At 40.2% G+C, this 20,417-nt stretch overlaps 1 protein-coding gene across 2 annotated transcripts in view; it reads right to left on the reverse strand.

Annotated features, from left to right (window-relative positions):
- Positions 1 to 20,417, reverse strand: part of Fshr (follicle stimulating hormone receptor) — a 185,104-nt gene that overhangs the window by 22,078 nt on the left and 142,609 nt on the right. For both annotated transcript variants that reach the window (XM_055623235.1, XM_055623228.1), the window contains exon 5: positions 526 to 597. In XM_055623235.1, coding sequence (XP_055479210.1) covers positions 526 to 597 — 72 coding nt within the window. The remainder of the gene's footprint in view (positions 1 to 525; positions 598 to 20,417) is intronic.

Here is a 20,417-nt window from a genome sequence, read left to right on the forward strand (position 1 = left end):
CTTCCCTTCCCTTCCCTTCCCTTCCCTTCCCTTCCCTTCCCTTCCCTCCCCTTCCCTTTCCTTCCCTTCTTCCCTCCTTCCTTCTTTTCCTTTCTCAGATGCTCTGAACTTACAGTATTCATTATTCTAAAAATAATGGGAAATGATGGAGGAATATGGGGAGATCCAGGGGGTCAATAATTAAGCCTCAGTGTAAAGAAAACTGTGATTTGGTTCTCAGTTTACTTGTTACTATTACTTGCTGTGGCCTGCTGACTTCATTCAGACAGAAATTTGCCAGTCCTCTTTGCTGTTTGTCTTCCTCTTCCTACTCACCCAGAGCCATGTATTTGGAGAATATATTATATGATGGCTATTAGGGACCCAGAAGGCCACAATAAGCCCGAAGCCAGGGATTAACCAATCATAGTACGAAATGGGGGAAAGTGTGAACTATGATAATTGTTTGCTCTTTTTCAGTCTATCATCTCAGGCCTTTGTTATGAAGATGGAAGGGTGATTGATATCCTAGCAATAAAAACTTACAGTAGAACCTTTTGAAGGGACTGGATCTTGTGAAAGGCTGGCAAGTGCTTAATGCCTGTGTTGGATATTAACCTAGAGAGAGACAAAGTAGAAGTGAGGAGAGATGCAGCTGTAATATAAACATTTGTCAGAACCCAAACATTCCAAATTCAAAATACCAACTATGAACTGTCAGAAGAAACCCATCAGACCACTCACAAAATAGATTATTTTTTTGCTACCTGTTTTATGTTTTAAGAATCTAACCAGGATCTAGTCAGTCATTAATTCCTTGGAGCAAAGAAATTTACAATTCTTTCTACAAGGTGGCACTATTCTATCATTCATATACTGTTTTATTTTTGAACATTGATAAGTTAGCAATAGTCAAAAGTAACTTACATGAGATAACAAAATTTCCCTAGTTACCCCCTTTTCCAAGCCCTGGCATACTTGATGGAGAACTAGCATTTCCCCTTTTGTAGAAGTCCTGTTGGGGTTACAGTGTGAGAGTCCACACTTAATTGACTTCAGGAAACACAAGTAACCTAAAAAGGTCGATTAGAAAGTGGTTGCTATTGGTTGGAGACAAGTATGCGTGAGTGGAGAGATAGTTTAATAATCCCTACAACTCTGGACAGCTGATCTGGATCCTTCTCAGTGCTCATCTTCTTTGGAATCAAAGCCTGAGAGTCTGAGATGAAGGCCACTTATGGCTAATGTGATGGATACTGTAAGTTCAAGGCATCCAAGGCAGGAAGCTTGAAGCAGGGGAGGAGAAAGCTAGACAGCGCCAGGATGAGTAATGGTGTTGGCGACTGCTACGGGTGCAGTTTCTGTCATCTCAAGAACCTGATTTAGGAGATCTACAGAACACATATCAGAATTATTCCTCTGAAGGAAGAGTGTGCTTTGGGGAAAGGGATTTATATTTTTTAATGGTCAAAGTTAGTACCATGTTACCAATGACCAGTAGCTTAAATATTAATGAATATCCAGTGAGTTTTGCATGGGTGTCTCCCACCCTAGCACAGATGATTCTCTGGATCAAAAAGTAAGCAAAACGAAATGCTGAGTGTCCAGCTGCACCTTCATTAATCTGGATGACGTTTTGGTGGAAGGGGTGACAGTTGTCTAGTGATACATAAAAACCTTCAGGCACACTGTCCTTTTTCTTTTTTTTTTCATTTTTATTTTTTAGGACTCAAAACCTTTCCAGTATAGCTTTATTTCCATTTCTTTCTTCTGTGTCTGGCTTAGCTAAGCCACAGTTGGTCCTTTTCACTTGCATCCTGAAGGACCCTATCAATATACACATCATTGTGAAATACTGAAGCTCTGGACTCTATTTTGGTGTTTTGTTCCCTGTGTCTATATTCAGAGTCAAAAAATTCTGGTTATGGTTTGCTGTAATGGTTCTCCGAGGCTGTGTTCCTGCTTGGCTCCTAACGTTGTGCGTAGAACTTATTTTGATAAGCTTTTCTTTTAATATTTCCAGCAACATCAGGATGACATCAGCACTGGACTAATGTGGGTTTTCATATGCTCTCTTGGAGAATTTGTTATGACATTAATTTTTCTTTAAAATTAACAGCTGGATGCGATGGCACCAGTCTAGAATCCCAATGCTTAGGAAGTTGATGCAGGAGAATTGTAATTTGTGGCCAGCCAGGGTTCCATCATGAGACCCTGTCTCAAAATTAATTATTCATACAGATAAATTAACATTTTTGGCATAGAGCTCAATGAGTGAAAACAAATGCGTAGAGGCATGTAGCCACCATCACAACCCCAAACAATGCAATGCCATTGTCCCGGTCCCCTGTATTTTCACTTTGTGTTTTGCCCCTTCCCAGTCTCTGGATCCTAATAACAAGTCCTCAGTTTTCCGCAGCTGTGCTTTTTCTTTTTCTAAAAGATCACAATTTCCAAAATAGAATCAGAGAATAAACCACTTTTGAGTCTGGCTGGCTTTTCTTTTAATAATATAACATGTGAAAATCAGCACAAAACCCCAAACCCTCTCATGTTGTTGTTTCAATAGTTCTTTTTTGTTGTTGTTGTTGCTAACTAGAATTTTTTATATGAATGCCTTACAATTTGCTTATCTATTCCCCCATTGGGGTTTCAGGGTATTTTTTTTTTGTGTAAAAAAACATTGGTCAAATGTATTAATGTTTATATAGTTTATCACATACATATAAAAGGTGCTTTAAACATCTGAGTGTGGTTGATGCTTATCAGACAAAGGAGAGAAGGAAGAGAGACAGACAGAGAAATAGACACACACACACAAGCACACACACACATACAAACAGAGAGAACATAGGCTTTTCTTTTTCTTGGGTGAATGCCTTGGAGTGTGATTTCTGGGTCAGATGGCAAGTATATGTTTAAATAGAAAACAGTTTAGCATTTTTTTTTATAAAAATGACTGTACCATTTTGCATACATCTAGCAATGTGTGAGAATGACAGTTGTTCTGCATACTGTGGTTATTTAAAAAGTATATATATATATATATATATATATATATATATATATATTACTTTCAACCCAAAGTAATATATGTGTTTATTATGCGACTCATGAAGAATCTAGAAAGACATTTACAGAAGAAAGTAAAAAGTAAAAATCATCTCATGGCCCATCATCAGCTTCTGTTAGTATTTGAAATTGGAAGTTTCTACCAAAATCGCTTTTGCCATTGCTCCCCAATAACCCTTGAGATTCTACTCAGTGTTTTCGGGAGCACTGATGTAATGTTAAAGACCCTCAACTTGACACAGTCTTATTTCATGAGATCTAGCCTTCTCTATTTATAGATCTTTTCTGCACAATGTTCCTTCAGCATTCTCCTAATGAGACATCAGAGCAGCGACCATATTTAATATTTTCTGACAGTCTTCTTCTGTGTGGAGGCTTGGAATGCTGCATGTGCTCGTAAAATACCAGGTTAATTGTGTGATGTTTCTAAAATGTTTCTTGTTTCTGTCATCAGGAATATATCAGAGTTCTAATTTGGTTAATTTGCTTGTCGGGGATCACTGCCATTTGGGGTAATTCGTCTTAAAAAGAGGCAGGGCGGTCTTCGGGCCAGTAGTCACAAGCACTTGCTTGTGAACTCTGGCATGGCCTGGACACAAGCCAGTTTATCGCTCCAGGCCAGAACTGTGTGTACTGCGACCCGCAAGGCAGGCATTCTATCAAACACTTCCTTGCCATTGTACCTCCTCCTGGCCTAACTTTTACTCTAGGTGTTGCCATGGCAATAAGCTGCTGTTAGATTTAATGTGGCAGATGCTTGCTTCAGCTGTACTGAGTGGCTTTCATTTTCTGCAATGGACTTTTAGGCCACTTTAAAGGTAAGCATGTATAGAATCCTGTTAAGCTATTCTGAGGCTTTGACAATAAAAAATAAATAAATTAAAAAAGAAATAGTATATAATAAATGAAAAAACGTGCTTGTGTGTTAACCCTGAAGTGGACTGTTCCTGGTGAGTGTGAAATTTTCCTCTTTTGTTTCATGTGTGAACAATTCTAAATATATTTTACATTTTATCTTAGAGTACTGTAGCCTGACTAAGCCCATTAGTCTGGTGTTATACTATAACATATAGTTTTGGAACATAGTGGGTTGATATATACATTCTTATTAACAACTCTTTCTCTTTCTTTCTTTCTTTCTTTCTTTCTTTCTTTCTTTCTTTCTTTCTTTCTTTCTTTCTTTCTTTCTTTCTCTCTCCACTTACAGCACTTGATATTTACCCTAGGGCCTCATGCATTCTACAGAGCTGTCTGACAACCTAGTTATATCCTGAACAGTCTTTCATTCTCTATTTTGAGGCAGTGTCTCTCTAAGTTGCCCAGGCTGACTTTGAATTTGTGCCATAGTCCAGAGAAGCCTTAAAACTGCCATCCTTCTGTCTTAGCTCTCTGAGTGCCAGGATTACAGACCTTCACTACCAGACCTGTCCATGATAGTACATTCTCGATTTGATGTTCCCTCTTTCCTATTTCTATTTTTTTCCGTCATCCATATCCTTTCTCTGAGTTTGTATGCATACATTAGCCACTCACATGTAAGCTCTTGCTCAAGTATTTCTGGAGATCTTTGGTTAAGACAAACACCAACTTGCATAAAATTTTATATTCTGCACAGATTCGTATTCATAGATAGTTGCTCTCTCTCCTGACATCAAGCTTGTCTTTAATTGCAGTTGAGTCCTGTTTCTCTTCCTTCATTCTCAGCAAAACTTTCAGAAAGTATTACCTGAAATACCATTTTTCTTGGTTCCTATCTCCTGTATATGGTCCAGTCTGTTCCAACCTGATTACTCAACCTACATATCTTCACCCCAAACTACTATGTGTTCCAAATTCACCAACCCACCAAGTATCAGATCTAATGAGTATTCAAGTTCGTATTTTTTTAGAACTTCCTGGATCATCCGATGCTCTTTGCCAGTCTCTCCTTTCCCTTTCTGTTATGTCATACTTGTTTGTTTTTCATTTTCTTGAATATTCCATTTGTTTGGCTTCTCTTCTTCCCAACTCCATTTTTTTGGAGAGCTTTTGTCTTATTCAATAGTTTCAGTTAAGTAGATTCTGTTTTCTGTGGCTTTCTGATTGTGATTGTAGTGAGTTCAGAGTTCCTACCTCTGTAGTGAGGCCAGAGTTCCTGGCCTCTCTAGTCTGCTATGAGATCTTCCTACATCCTCCTGATTGGTACATTGTCATAGCTGAATTTGTCCCCTGACAGTCCCCTCCATCTAACTTTTCTCCCTTGATCCTTTCACAAGAAGTATGTTGGCCTCTTTCAATCATTCACAGGAAAACTGGTAAAAATTGGCTGCTTCTTCCTTATCTTCCAATAGACAGCCCACCTCAAAGCCTTCTTCAGTTCTAATTCCAAAATTTTGTGTTGATTCCTTGTAATTTTGTCCACTTCTATTGACTCCACTGTAAAACAAGCTAGTACCATCCCCTAGCTTTATTAAATAGCTTCCTTTTGCCCTCACACTTTATCTTCTTCTTTTCCAATCTGTTCTCTGTGCAGCATGCAGCACATTCTTCTAAGACATATAAACCAGATTGCTTTGCTTCCTTGCTGTGAAAGGTTTATTATTTCCCATAAGACCCATAGTGAAATTTATATTCTGTACTACAACTCTTATGCTTCAGCCTCATGTTGTTTCATCAACGGACCCCAGTGTCTCTCTTTGCTACTCCCTGCCTTTAGTTATTTGCATATGCTTTATGAGAAGGACTCTCACCCATTTTCACTGGGACAATTTTAACTTCAGAGTTCAGTTACAAGTGGAATTTCCTCAGAGTGAAGACTTGACTGCAGGTCTAAGTTAGGTCCCTTAACCTTGCATACGTGGACAATGCTTCCCCTAGAGGTCAGAAGTTATTAAACGAAAATCTTAGTGCCAGATGTATGATATGTTTTTAAAAGTTATTGGCAAAAGATGCCCCAATGTTTCCAAAACAACACAGGCTATTTCAATTGCTTTTAGTTGCCCACCATAACTAGATGGTAAGACTCTACTGCTAAAGATACCAAACACGTCACTTTCATTGTAGGGTATGGAGAAATCCAGCCCTTGATTGAAAACTTTCTCCCTCCTGGCTAGCTTCCACAGACCTTGAAGATGCTATGCACATCACTCATAAAGAAAATCCATCAATGCTATCTCTGCATACTACAATACTGATGTGCCAGGCAAGACATGCCCACTAGTGCAACAGTGGTACCAAGGTTATAGGGTAGCAAATTGCTTTTGGATTGGATTTGAGGTTTGGTTCGCAGGAAGTAATTTAGGTATAGTACTATAAGCTCTGCTCAAAAGCCCATGTCTCAGGTCATAGACCCCAGAGAGGAACCTACTACTGTTATTTTTCTAAAGAACACGCTGTCAAACTGCCTTCTAGATATATTATGTTTATTTTCCTAGTTTAATGTGGCTGCCAAACATGGCCAGAGAAACTTCTCTCCGTGTTGGTCAGTAGTTAATGTAGAGACTCAGATCTGGCCAAAGAACTGAAAGTAAGTGACTATTAAGTACTCATCCCTAAAGTGGTACATCAATATCAACCTCACTTTCATTGAAGGCTCAGTGAATATTGTAGGAGAGGGAGGAGAAAAAATATAAGAACTGAAGGATGGGTAAGAGTGGTGTGAAATTCTGCCTTCTGGATGTGACATGGCTGCTGCCCCTATGAACTTACTAAAGAACAAAAGTACTCAACATTCCAATAGGCAACATTTAATTGAATTTGCTGGGTTATTGTTTTTAAAAGAAAAAGATATGCAAGGGTGAAATAGATATGTTGGGAGCATCTGAGGGCATGTAAAAGGGGAATTAGTGACACATACGATCAGATTCGTTGTTTACATGTGAGAATTATAAAAAATAAGCAAAGGATATTCTATTAGAATAAAAGTGAATTAGATCTCCTGATTCACTCCCAGGACAATCTCTCCTTATCTAGTACCATTTCTTCTTAGCTGTTCATCAAAATTCCAAAGCAGGGCCTGGAGAGGTGGCTTAGAGTTAAGGATCACTTGCTGCTCTTAGAAGATGACTTGATTCACAGCACACAAAGTTGTAGCTCTACTTTCTAGTAATTTGATGCCTTCTGGTCTCTGCAGTCACAGGGATATATGTGGCACATGCACATACATGCTGGTAAAATACTCATATAGCAAAAGGGAAAACAAATTTTAAAAATTCCAAATTATCAGCTGAGCGTGGTGGTGCACACCTTTAATCCCAGCACTCAGGAAGGCAGAGGCAGGTGGATCTCTGGGAGTTTGAGGCCAGCCTGGGCTACAAAGCAAGGCCAGCACAGCCAAGGCTATACAGAGAAACCCTAAAAACCAAAAGAAAACAAAAGAAAATTCAAAGCATGTATTATTCAACCACATTTTGAAAGGCAGAATTTGTGTTCGCCCTGGAAACGTAATATTTACACCCTGGTTGGAACACAGGCTGTGCTTGATGCTAGCTAAGATTTTTTTTTCTTTTTGTTTTTGAGACAGAGTTTCACCATCTAGTCCTTTCTGTCCTGGAACTCACTTTGTAGACCAGGCTGGCTTTGAACTCACCGAGATCTGCCTACCTCTCCCTCCTAAGTGTTGTCTGCTGTCACTGGTTGGGCACATGAAAATAATGTATTACCTGCATCCACAGCATACACCTGATTTGACATGGTATTAGCAACTGCAAATGATTGAGAGTTGTGTGTAATTGAAGACGTGAGGAATCATGCTTCTCCAATGAGAATGACAGGGAAAAACATTTAGCTAATGTCAACAGAATGAGCTCCCATATCCATGGTATGGAGTATCTGCAGACATTCACAAAAGCACATTGAAATCTTTGGTCTTTATAGAAAAGAAAATACACAGTGAAAATGGCTAAAATTATTCCAATAATGTTGAATTTAAGACACTTAAAAAGATCTAGTGACCATCTAGCCGGATGGATTATTGGTTATAACACTGTAGCTGAGACTCCCTATAACCCCAAGATAAGGCAGGAAATGGGGTTCTGATGTACACTTAGCTTTCAATTCATCTTTTCCCCTCTGATCAATAAATTCACGTCTGATGGAGTCTGGAATTGGGCAATCAGCTACGAGCGCTTTGTCTCAATGGGTTTGCTTTGGTCAAATGATTGTTTGCTGCAAAATTATTTTGATTCACTCAACTGTGGTTTATCTTCTGGAACAGTTAAAGGCCTAAGGGTAAAATGTCAGCAAATTTAAGTTCTGCAAATGGTTCTTTCAAAGAAAAGTAACTGGCTTGGAGCTTTCCCTTCCAATAGTCAGTTTCCTATCCTGAGCTGGTGTAAGTGCCTTTCTATCCCAATTGCCCTTAATCTTTAGGCTGCAATACTAAAATTGTCTCTCCTTCCAGGATAAACTTAGTGGGGTCCTTGCACTTGGTAGGAATCATCCTCACTTTTCCTGCTACAGGCTAATGTACTTGTCTTTTACAAAAGGATTATCCTGTGGCTCTAAGGCCTCTTGCACCATTGATACTTTCATTAAAATGTTATAGCACCATGGACTACTGTCCACCCCACTTAAGTTAATGATGTCTATTTGTACTTATGCCAAACAACCATACACTTCTTTATAGTCTCCTCACAGTCCAGTATAGTACAGAATGAGGAACTGTGAGGCTATGTGAACCAGCTCTCTTTCAGCTTAGGAAATGTGGAAGGGACAGAGCTTAGGCCATAGCTTGAATGTTACAGCAAGTGCTTTAGAGAATTTGATTTAAGGAGGCGATCCTGCCAGCCGTTTTTATAACTACTAATTTGGGGTTGGAAATAAATGTTAGCAAGTGAGCGAACCAGCAGATATGGAATGGGCAAAGAAGGACCAATTAGATCCAAAAAGAAGCCATTACTTATGAAGGTTGCTGATGTCATGTTGAGTTTTGTTTTAACTACAATTTTATTAGCTTGGGAATTTTTATATTAGTAATCAATGTGATGAATGATGTATGCTTTCTGAATTACTGAATAAATATTTGGGTTCAGTATCTCAGAATCAGTGTTAGATGGAAGAATGTATAAGATGATTTAGTCTAATGAATAAGAGCCTAGACTCATAGCTAGATTTCCAACTACTGGGCTGACTTTGTAGAGGTCCAGTTTATCTCTGTAAATGACTGTGTGTATAAAATTGTGGGAGACAGCCAGAGCGTCTCATTTCCTAACATCTCGTTTTATACTTTCTAAACTGGGACTATCTAAATCCCATATTCAATTCAAACATGTCTAACCTCTGTGGAAACAAAGCCTTGTAACAAACATAGGGAACTTAGTGAGTCCAAGGGCAGCATTCCGAAGAGTTTAGCCCTATGTGGCTAGGTGTTGTTTGACCCAATGCTCCACGTGGCAGTGAGCTTCTGCTTTGGGTCAGAGCATGTAGCATTGTCTCAAAGGAACTGATGGTACCAGAGAATCATGATAGAAATCTTGGCTTAGCCTCAGGAGCTAGCTGACTTTCATTCCAGGGGAATGAACTTACCTCCCCAAACTGTTACTTCTGTGTACCAGGCGTCTGTTGTAGTTGTCATATTAAGACTCTGTCTTATTTTTCTCAGTTCTGACTTGAATTTCCCTAACTCTCTGGGGGTTGATAACATGCTATTTCCTTGATCTCCATGACATCCAAGTAGCTGGTCATTCCATAGTTTCCTGAATTCCTCCTTTACTCTCTTTCTGCTATCTTATTCCTTCTGATATATCTTCCTTAATCAACCTGGCTCATTTTGTTTAGTTTCTGAATCTCTCTCCTTTTTTGATCAGCATCTTATTATCTCTTAGCATTTCAACAGGTATACTGGTTAGCTTTTGCTACTTTGACATAAGCTAGTGCCTCCTGGGAAGAGGGATTCTCAGCTGAGAAATTGCCTCCATCAGTTTGGTCTGTGGGCATATCTGTAGGGCATTTTTTGATTTAATGATTGATGTAGGCAGGCCCATCCCACTGTGGATGGTGTATTCCTTGGCAGGTGGTTCTGGGATATAAAAGCAAGCAAACTGAGCACAAGTCTAGAGAGCAAGTTACTAAGCAGAGTTTCTCCATGATCTCTGCATCAATGACTCCATAGGGTCTTGTTCATTCCTGTCCTGAATTTCATCAAGAATGCACCATGATGTGAGAGTGTAAGTCAAACAAACCCACAAACCCTTTCCTCCCCGAGTTGGTTTTGGTCAATGTTTTGTCATACTAACAGAAAGTAACTAATACAACACAATAAAGAATATTAGAAAGTTGATAAAATTTGAGATGACATATGTGACTTACTCATTTAAGAGCCAACTGACTCAAAAGTGATTTTTTTTGTGACAAGCGGCTACTGAAAAGAATACTTTAAGGCAGATACTTTCAATTTAGATATATTTTATTTCCTTAAGGGCAAAGACTATATTAACAATGATGAATGCAACAGCATTTGGAAAAAAAATCTATGTTACCTAGAAAGCTACAGGAAAAAAAAATGTATGTGTATCCAAATGCCTATTTTACAACAAAAAATGAGGTATGTCACCATATGTAAAAAGTCTCATATTGCATATTTTAAAAATAAGAAAAATATACCTTTTCTAGCCAATTTAAGTTTTTCCATGTGATTTGGATGTTTTCACTAAAAACACAAAAAATGCAACATTTCCCAGAAAGTTTGAAAGAACACCTGATTGACATTAGGGAAGAAAATTGAGTAGCTGAATTTTGAAAACAAAAACAAAAAAACAAAACAAAACAAAAAAAAAACTTGCACAAAAGAGGTATAAGGTAGGATACTACGTGTGACAATCCAAAAGCTGCAATTACTAAGTTCTTCTATTGGATCTGTTTATTTTATGGTTTGCATTTATTTTTGGCAGCTATTAAAATACAGTCTCAATATGGTGGATTGCCTTTTTTAGTGTTAAAGTAAGCATTAGAAAAATGATGAATCACATCCCATGACACTGCCTTTCTCTCCAGCACTATAGGCCACAAGCCAAAAGCAAACAACAACAACAGCAAAAACACCTTAGCAACATGTAGAACACTATATAAGGGAAGATAAAAGTGTAAAAGTTCATTATTTATTTATCTTTATTTCAACCTTCATTAGTTTTACATATATTTGTAAAGCACATGACACTCTAGCTGTATGTATATCTACTTTATAAAGAAATCAACTTATTTTGTAACATATTTGTAATTGGGGGGTGGTTAGGGTGAAACATTAGGACCACCCACACTCACATGCAGCCTATTTGCTTGGAAAGATCAACCTGTGATTCTGAAGAGTAGCCAAGTGGAAATGGCAATAGATTTGTGCTGTGATGTTCTGAAAAGGAGGTATAGATTCATAATAATAATGGTCAACATTATTGAACACTTCCTATGAGCCAGGCACCACACCAAGCACTTACCATTGATTATTTTATTTATTCCTGTATACTACCTTAGGAGACAGACTGAGACAGGTCCAGGAATATTCACAAAGCCACACAACGAGAGGCTGAACTGGAGTTGAACCAAGTCTTTCTGAATCCAAATTAATCTTGTATGTCTATGATTGACACAATGACCAAGTCTTATTATGACAGCTGCTTACCAGAAGAGACAATTGTACTGCTGAATTACAGGTTTACTACCCCTGGCGAAGCATTCAGGCATGGAAGGGTTTCTTGGGGAGAGAGAGCAGAAATATGATCTCTAAGATGGCTTCCATTTTAGAAACACTGTAGGACGGAACTGCTTTGTTTAAAAATGAAAGGCTAGATTGTTTCTATGTTATGGCTATTATGAATAAAGCTGTTATGAACATAATTGAGCAAATGTCCTTGTTGTATGGTGAAGCATCTTTTGGGTATATGCCCAGGAGTTATATAGCTGGGTCTTGAGGTAGAACTATAACCCATTTTCTGAGAGAGCGCCAAACTGATTTTCAGAGAGGTTGTAAAAGTTTGCACTCCCACCAGCAATGGAAGAATGTTCCTCTTTCTTCACATCCTTGCCAAGCATGTGTTGTCACTTGAGTTTTAATCTTAGCCATTCTGACTGGTGTAAGATGGAATCTTAGAGCTGTTTTGATTTGCATTTCTCTGATGTCTAAGAACATTGAGCATCTCTTTAAGTGCTTCTCAGCTATTCGAGAGTCCTCTGTTGTAAATTCTTGGTTTAGCTATGTACCCCATTTTAAAATTGGATTATTTGATTTATTGATGTTTAATTTCTTAAGTATTTTTTTATGTATTTAAGATATTAGCCCTCTGTTTGATATAGGGTTGGTGAAGATCTTTTACTAATTTGTAGAAGGAAAGTCCAACCAATAATCGGCCCAACCTGAGACCCACTCCGTGGTAGAGAGCCACCCCCTGACACTAACAATGATACTCTGCTATGCTTGGAGACAGGAGCTTAACTTGACTGTGTTCTGGCATGTTCCAGCCAGCAGCTGATCTTGACAGATGCTGGGACTTGCAGCTAAGTATGGGGTGGAGCTCCAGGAGTCCTGTGGAAGTGTTGGTGGAAAGGTTGGAAGGACCAAGAGGGGATTGGAACCTCACAAGAACACCAACAGAGACAATTAACCCAGTTCAGAGACTGAGACATCAACTAAGGAGCATGCATGATCTGGACCTTGGTCCCTGGCATACACGTAGCTGATGGGCAGCTTGATTTTCACATGGAGTACCTGGTAAGTGGAGGGGAGATGGTGATTCTAACATGAACTCTGTTGCCTGCTTGTGGACCACTTCTCCCTGGCTGCCTTGCCTGGCCTCAGGGGATGAAGATATGCTCAGTCCTGATGTGACTTGATGTGCTACGTAAGGCTGATATGGGGAGAGAAAAGCTCCAGTTATCTGGTGAGAAAGGGAGAAAGAAAGGGGGGACTGGGAGGAGAGAAGTGAGGGGGCACCCTTGGGATGTAAAGTAACTAAAAAAAGAAAAGAAAAATAAATTAAAAAATAATGAAAGCCTATAATGGCAATAAAAGGATGAAATATTGGGTTAATGGGGCTGAGCTATTCTTTCTTCAGAGATCTCAGAGCCCTTACCATTCACTAGAAATGTCTATGAGAAGGAAAACACATGCTAGCTTTCTTTCTTTAAACCTAGATTCTTTGATTTTGAGTTTGGTGTGCTCTACTCAACCTTGGAGGCCCCAGTAAAAGGTAAGGCATCTATACTAATTTATTTACCTACAGCTTAGCTGCCAGTTGCTAAAAATAACATTACTGTCAGGGCATGGCTGATGAATCTCTCTTATGCAAAGCATTCATTAGTCAGCTCATCTGTTCCTCAACATGCCGTAAATCAGCACTTGACACTACAGAAACGTGGGACTGTATCAGTGAGAGGGCAGATTCTCAAGAGAAGTTTGGGTTGTTTTCTATCAGTACTTGAAGACACGGTGTGGTGGCTTCTCTAGACTGTTACAAGGACAGATGAAGCAGTAGTCCCCACAAACTCATCTAGAGCTATGGACACTATTAGCCTTGAGGGGGAAGGAGTCCTGCTCCTACCCCTTCAGTCTATCTATGACAGTGTTGATCCCAGTAAAGGAAAAGAAATCATGGAGAACTAAGCCAGTTCCCCTGAGAAGAAATCCCTGACATATGGGCCTTAGTTATAGTGTAATAATAATAAAAAATAAAACTGGCATTCAGCCCCCTGCAGCTTCTGCTGTTGAAGTCAATTGCCCTCTTATTCAGAGTATGCTGCAGGGTACCATTATGGGTAGGACAGATTTCAGTGTAACCAGGGCTTCTCTGACACAAGGATGCTATAGTCCAGGTTTCTGGAAAGATCTTTCCTACACACTGACCATGAAAACAGAGTAAAGATTGGGATTTGGGATAGATCTTTTGAGAAATGTTTCTGAAGGCAGTTTTGACCTTCTCTTTTTTGACAGTCCATTCCTGGCAAATGGGGGATGACTTGCTGCTCTACTTAGGCTGAAAGAGGGAACTTAAGAAGATATTGTGGCAAATTTTACATACCATACTTGGGCTTATGTCAGAAGCTTTCTATGGTGGCAATAGATCAAGATGCTACTACCGGGGAGGTAAGTGAACTCCCAGAAGCTGGTTGCATACATTACAGTCCTGAGGGTTTCTTTGAAGGAGAAAACAAATAGAAGTTACCATATCTTGTGTTTTTTTTTCTGTAGCACATATAACATCAGCTATTTTATAATTCTCATTTTGATAGTTAAGAAGGGCAAGACTTAGAAATGCACAGGTGAAGTTCTAGACTCAAACCAGGAATCATAATTGTTAGAACATTCCTGTTATCCCAGTCTGTACCATGCCCCAGTGCAAATGTCTCACTTTTCTTAAAGTCGTTGACTCTAACACACAAGCCTGTTAAAAAGGTACTATTATCAATCACAATTTACAGATAAGAAAACAGGCTGAGGGACTTCAAGGTGACTTGTCTGATTGAAAGTGGAAGACATAATGTCTGCAGCCAGGCTTTCAGTTTGTACCTTCTTCATTATATTCTTCTCAGTACACTTTGTTGTCTGCACAGGAACTTTCAAAACCTGAAGACCATCCTGATTAGACTCACAGCTAATGCTTTTGCCAAGTATCAACCTTTGGAGACCTTCTTGGATGCTGAAGTAAGAGTAACTTTAATCAAAGTACCAATTTGTGGCAAGCCGTTACTTTTACATCACATTTGGGAGCCACAAAAAGTTAATATTTTAAACAGTTTGCACACCCTTTGCCACAACTCATTTCCAAGATAAATTATTTAGAAAGCTATTTCTTAGGTACACTTCAACTTCCCTCACATGGGTGCTCACAAATTTCAAATGGCAAACACGTAATTGAGGTGTCAGTGTGCTCTGAACACTAGGCAGATTTACACTGGCTTCCTCTGTATCGACAGTATACATCTGTGATTGTGGGAGGGACTGGCTGAGAGACACACATTGATGGCTTTAGTTCTTCATTCTATCCATCATATAATCTTTGAGTTTCAAAAGTCTTCTTACTGTTTGTGGAAAATCAAAGGCAAGACTTACTGTGAAACAATGGCAACTATATAATCCACCATGTGATAAGGATTCAACAAGAAGTTCCCTTGGCCTCCTGCCCCCAAATAATTTTGTAGTCCAAATATGACCTTGTTCGATATAATCACCGTCTCAGAACCTTATGCTTTCATTTGTGACATAGATCAGCCACTAAACAGTTCACAGTGTTTTATAAGCAAATGATTACAAAGTGAACGTGCTTTGTAAAGCCTGACTCCTATAACCCACGCTGGTGACCAACGCCTTTTGACTTTAAAATGCTGCAGTTTATTTTCCACCTTCCCTTCATTACAGTAACCTTTCACAGAAGGCAAAACAGCCATAATTCTTTCTTGTTTCTTTTTAAAAATGTGTGTATGTACAATGGACCTGCTTATGGGTATGCGTGTTCTTGACACACGCATACGCAGAATCCATTGGACGATGTGGGGAATCTTCTTCAGTTGCTTTGCACCTTATTCTTCTGAGGTGGGATCTCTCTCTTAACTAGCCTGCTTGCTCTGGGGATGCCTTGTGTCCATTTTCCAAGGCTGACGTTCTCACTGAGTCACATGCCTTCTTGACATTCATGTGATTGTTAGCTCTAACTGGCAATTTAAAAGTGAGTTTTAGTAAGGGATTATCTATATTGATTTGGTCTCTGTAGCGTCTCTGAGTGATTGCTTTAATTTAGTTAATTGATGTGTGAAGACCCAGTGTGGGGGGTACCATTCCCTAGGCATGGAGTCTTGAACTGCATAACAGTGGGTAAATCAGGCTGAATACAAGCACACAAGTGAGCATTTATGCACTCCTCTATTTCTGCTCTTGGGTAGATGTGCTGTGTGAAGCTGTGTCAAGGTTTAGCTTTGACTTCCTACAATCATGGGCTGTAACCTGGAACTGTGACTGTGAGCCCTGATAAATCTCTTTCCACCTGAATTACTTTTATTTGAGTATTTTATCACAGCAACAGACAGGGAGCTACCACATGTAGGTTCTGGAGATGCAAACTCTGGTTCTCTGGCTTATGTGACGAGAACTTTAATCACCAAGCCATTTCCTCCTTCTCTCCATTTCTCTTGAGACCCAGGGAGGTTTCTGTTTTTATAAGGCTCTTGGATTCTTCTATCAGGGGATGCATTTTTTTCTTGCATTTGGTGAGTGAATATATGTGGTCTGGTCCTGGCCAGGAATATGCTGGTGACTGAACTTTATAAGGAGGTTGCTAAGATGCCTCTCTCACAGACCCACCAACCATCTGCTCTCTACCCACATCTCTGTATCCCAACTAGGTGAGGAAGAGCTCACTGCCTCTTGAACTAGGCTTTATTTGTGGGTTGATCGCCGTGGGTGAGTGTGTGATTAAACCACAGTGGAACATTTATGCAATGTCTGCTGAAGATTAAAATATTCCTCCTTAGAGCGTTTGTCACTTTGGTGTTCGCACTCTGCAAAGCCCCAAGATATTTCCCTAAAAACAGCAGCTGCTCCTCTCTCATCACACAAACAGAAAGCTTCCATGCCAGGCCCACCTTCTCATCAAGGGCCTACTATGTGCTGATCTTGGCCCTGCACAGACTCAGAGATGATTGATTCACGGTGTTTGCTCTAACTAGGGTATGGGTACAATCCAGTGCAGGTATTGTCTGCCAATACATTGCTCTTCAGTCACTAGCCAGGCAATTCTGCTGTCTGGTGAGCCCAAGGATGCCTTCTGCATACAGGCACATCTTCATGAAGGACATCAACCTTCCCAGGCAAAGCTAAGCACTTGGCTAGAATATATCTGTTCTAGGAGCTCACCGCCAAACATAATATGAATGTTAGTGTAGATGACATGAATGAGGGTATGGAAGCAAGGACAAAAATAGCTCTTCCCCAGTAAGCATTGCAGAATAGGGTGAGGATCTAGCCAGTGAGCCTGCAACACAACTAGCCTGCTCTATAAGATAAATGACCCTTCCCTTTCCTACTTTTTTTCTTCTTCTATCCTTCCCTTCTCTGCTACAATATACTGGGGACCTCTCTCCTTATGCATTAGGGATTCAATGCTAAAGAAAACTTAGTGGTTCCCATCCTGGAATAAGGAAGAAAGGAAAGGAGAAAGGCAGGCAGGCAAGGAGAGAAGAAGGAAGGGAAAGAGGGAACCTTGTGGCTCTGTTCCTTCATATCATGTCTTTGCTACCGTCCTTTTATAATCTACTGTCCAAGCTGTCTATGTGAGCCTGAGATGGGTCCTATCAGGCCACCGCTAATGGCTGCTGGGTGCTATCTACTTCTGAAAACCAATCCACATTGCCAATGAGTCTCTGGCTTTGAAGAGGTGGTTTTGCTCATTTGTGAGGAGCAACAGAGCAGGACTGCATACTATGATTGTCCTTCAGCACAGGCGCTGAGGTTCCACTGGCCGGAGTTTCCTAGTGCACCTCCAAGACTGTGTGTGGCATTTAAAACCCAGGGACAGGGAGCTTCATGTTGTGTCTGTCATGTATCAGGCTTTGTTGTCTTAGAGGCAAATCCTTCTAGATTTGGGACAGAAGTAACATTGAGAGCCCCATACTTGTGAGGCTTACAGGTGTCGAATTAAGCACTTGATGGCCAAAAGAGATTGAAGGAGAGGCATTTTCTCCCCTGACAAGACTTTTTCTTTTTAAATTTTACTACTGCTTCTACTGCTACTATGACAATGACTACTACTACTATTATTATTATTTATAACTTATTCACTTTGTATTCTGGCTATAGCCCCCTCCCTCATCTTCTCCTCGTCCTACTCTCCCTCCTTCTTTCCCCTGCTATGGCCCTCCCCATATCCACTGATAGGGAGGTCCTCCTCCCCTACTATCTCACCCTAGTCTATCAGGTCCCATCAGGACTGCACGGATCTTCTTTATCTGTGGCCTAGTAAGGCCACCCTAGCAGGAAGAGGTGATCAAAGAGCAGGCAACTGAGTTCATGCCAGACACTGCCTCTGCTCCCTTTCCTAGGGCATCTCCAAGGAGACTGAGTTGCCCATGGGCTATATCTGATTAGGACAGACCGGACTTTTGAAGTGAATTTTGAAGTTAATTTTGTTTTTCAGATGGAGAAATATAGAAGGTTAATATATTACTGTCTAGGGGTGTTGGGAGAAGACAACATGAGTGATGAGGAAGAACCTGGGGTTAAGATATACTAAGCTAATTTGAGACATGTGCTTTCCAAGTCCTTCTGTGGATCTGTTCTTGTATGATTTTCAGTGAGGAGACAGAAGGCAGTTTTACTTCAAAATTAATGAGAGGGTTGATACACCTCACTTACAGGAACTCTCAGTATGCTACAGTGCACAGAATCAGCAGAGGTGTGTGTGTGTGTGTGTGTGTGTGTGTGTGTGTGTGTGTTTAGACAAATAGTTGAAATTCAGAGCTCATTGAGCAGTTGTGGGACCATAGTCTCCCAGGGTTATGGAGGAAGAAGATGGCAGGAGTTGGCTGCTTATTCCTCTCCCAACCCGGTGCCATAAGGCTGGCTCCTCCACCATCAACCCTACTAAGAATTTATTACCCTGGCTTTATCAGGCTTTACTTTTTGTTTGACCTCATAAGGAGTAGTGATGTCCAGCAGTTCCCCCACTCCACCCCCTTCCCGACCAGGATCCTACAGCCCCTGACTATACAGATGAAGCATCTTCCAGCAATGATGCATGTCTGCACAAACCTTGTCCCAGAGGTCCTGACCACGTCATCAGGTGCATAAATATCTCTTTACCCCACAAATAAACTGAATCGGTTCTCTGAAGCTATCCCTGGGTATGTCCATTGCCTGCACACTCACACTCAGTACCTATGGAGATCTTGCATCGCACTCACCTGTACCCTGGCTAAGCTTTCCTCCCTCCAGTCCAGCTAGGTGTGCATGGGCCTGAATGCCCTGAGGGGGAAACAGACACAGGGTGCTAGGCAATGTAGACAACTGATGAGCTCAGGGGTGAGAGATCCTGTCTCTAAAAATGATAGAAGAATATCATGGAAGGTACTAGCTATTGACCTCTGGCTTCCATGCTTAAATGTGCATTTAGACATGTAACCACATATGCACACACATACACTCACACACCTCCCCTAGACACATAATAGGAAGAAACAAACATAGAAAATGCTAATTAATCTGGAAAGAAGAGTATAAGACCTGAGTCTATTGCTAGGAATTGTTAGATCAGTTAATTTCCTCTCTGATGCAAAAGAATTGAGTTCTTGCAGAAGAAAGATTTCTGCATGGGGAAGAAAGGTTAACAGCATAAAAATATTGCCAAATTTACAATCACAGGGGTTTCTTGCCTTTGGGAGCAGTCAGCTCAGATGCAAATCTCACCCTGAATAGCTATTATCATCCTGTAGTTGACAATGCTACCAAAGTTGAATTTGGTAGACAGCTTACTGATAAAATAAGCAATTCTGTAGTCTTCATTGTGTCCAAGCATCTTAGTAGTCATGGCAACATCCTGAGATACAAAGCTGACAGCCCAGAAGATGTCTAATAATTCCATCTGAATAATTGTTGTCTCGTGTAAAAGGACTAGATTCTTGATGAGTGTCATCTGTAAGATGGCTATGTGGAAGGTACATGAGGAATAAGTCAGGGTAATGAAGGGAGTGGACCAAAATGATATCAGTTACTTATACCCCTGTATGACACAGAGGTAACTAACAGGCTGCTGTGATTTTCATCGACTTTCAGCTGTTGTCTCCATTACTCTACCTGTGGCTTACAGCAACTGACCTGTACAGAGCTCCTTTAAGTTTGCTATAGGGTATTTTGCAATCGAATCACCACCATAATGCCTGGCAGTCTGCTGCTCACTCATCTTGAATATCTTATTGTTTCCTACTAGATTAAGGCAAAACTTCCCTGTCTTAGGCTCCCCTTCAATTTTACTCAGTCACATAAACCAAAATCTAGTCATACTCCTTTACTGTGTGTGCTCTCTTTTTCACTGGGATTTAGTTTCTCCCTATTTGTGATCTTTTCACATTGCATGTACTTTCTGGATACTTTTTCCACACAGGAAATCTTCTACTCTTTCCTCCTCTGTCTTTCTAAATCATGTGATTTGCTCACTCCACTGTGTCATTCCATGATTTATCTGGCTTAGGACACTAGCTCAATCTTCTTATGCATGACCAGTACCACATGCTCTACAGATACTGTTCTGTTCAAGAGTATAGTCTTTTCCTCAAAGAGTTACCTATAGATATCTCATATCCTGCACAGAGTTGACTACTCCATGCTTTCTCAGTCACCCTTCCCAAAATAGTATTTTCTTTGACACACACACACACACACACACACACACACACACACACACACACACACACAC

This window comes from Psammomys obesus, unplaced genomic scaffold, assembly GCF_907164565.1.
Source record: "Psammomys obesus unplaced genomic scaffold, mPsaObe1.curated_primary_1811, whole genome shotgun sequence".
NCBI classification, from domain to species: domain Eukaryota; kingdom Metazoa; phylum Chordata; class Mammalia; order Rodentia; family Muridae; genus Psammomys; species Psammomys obesus.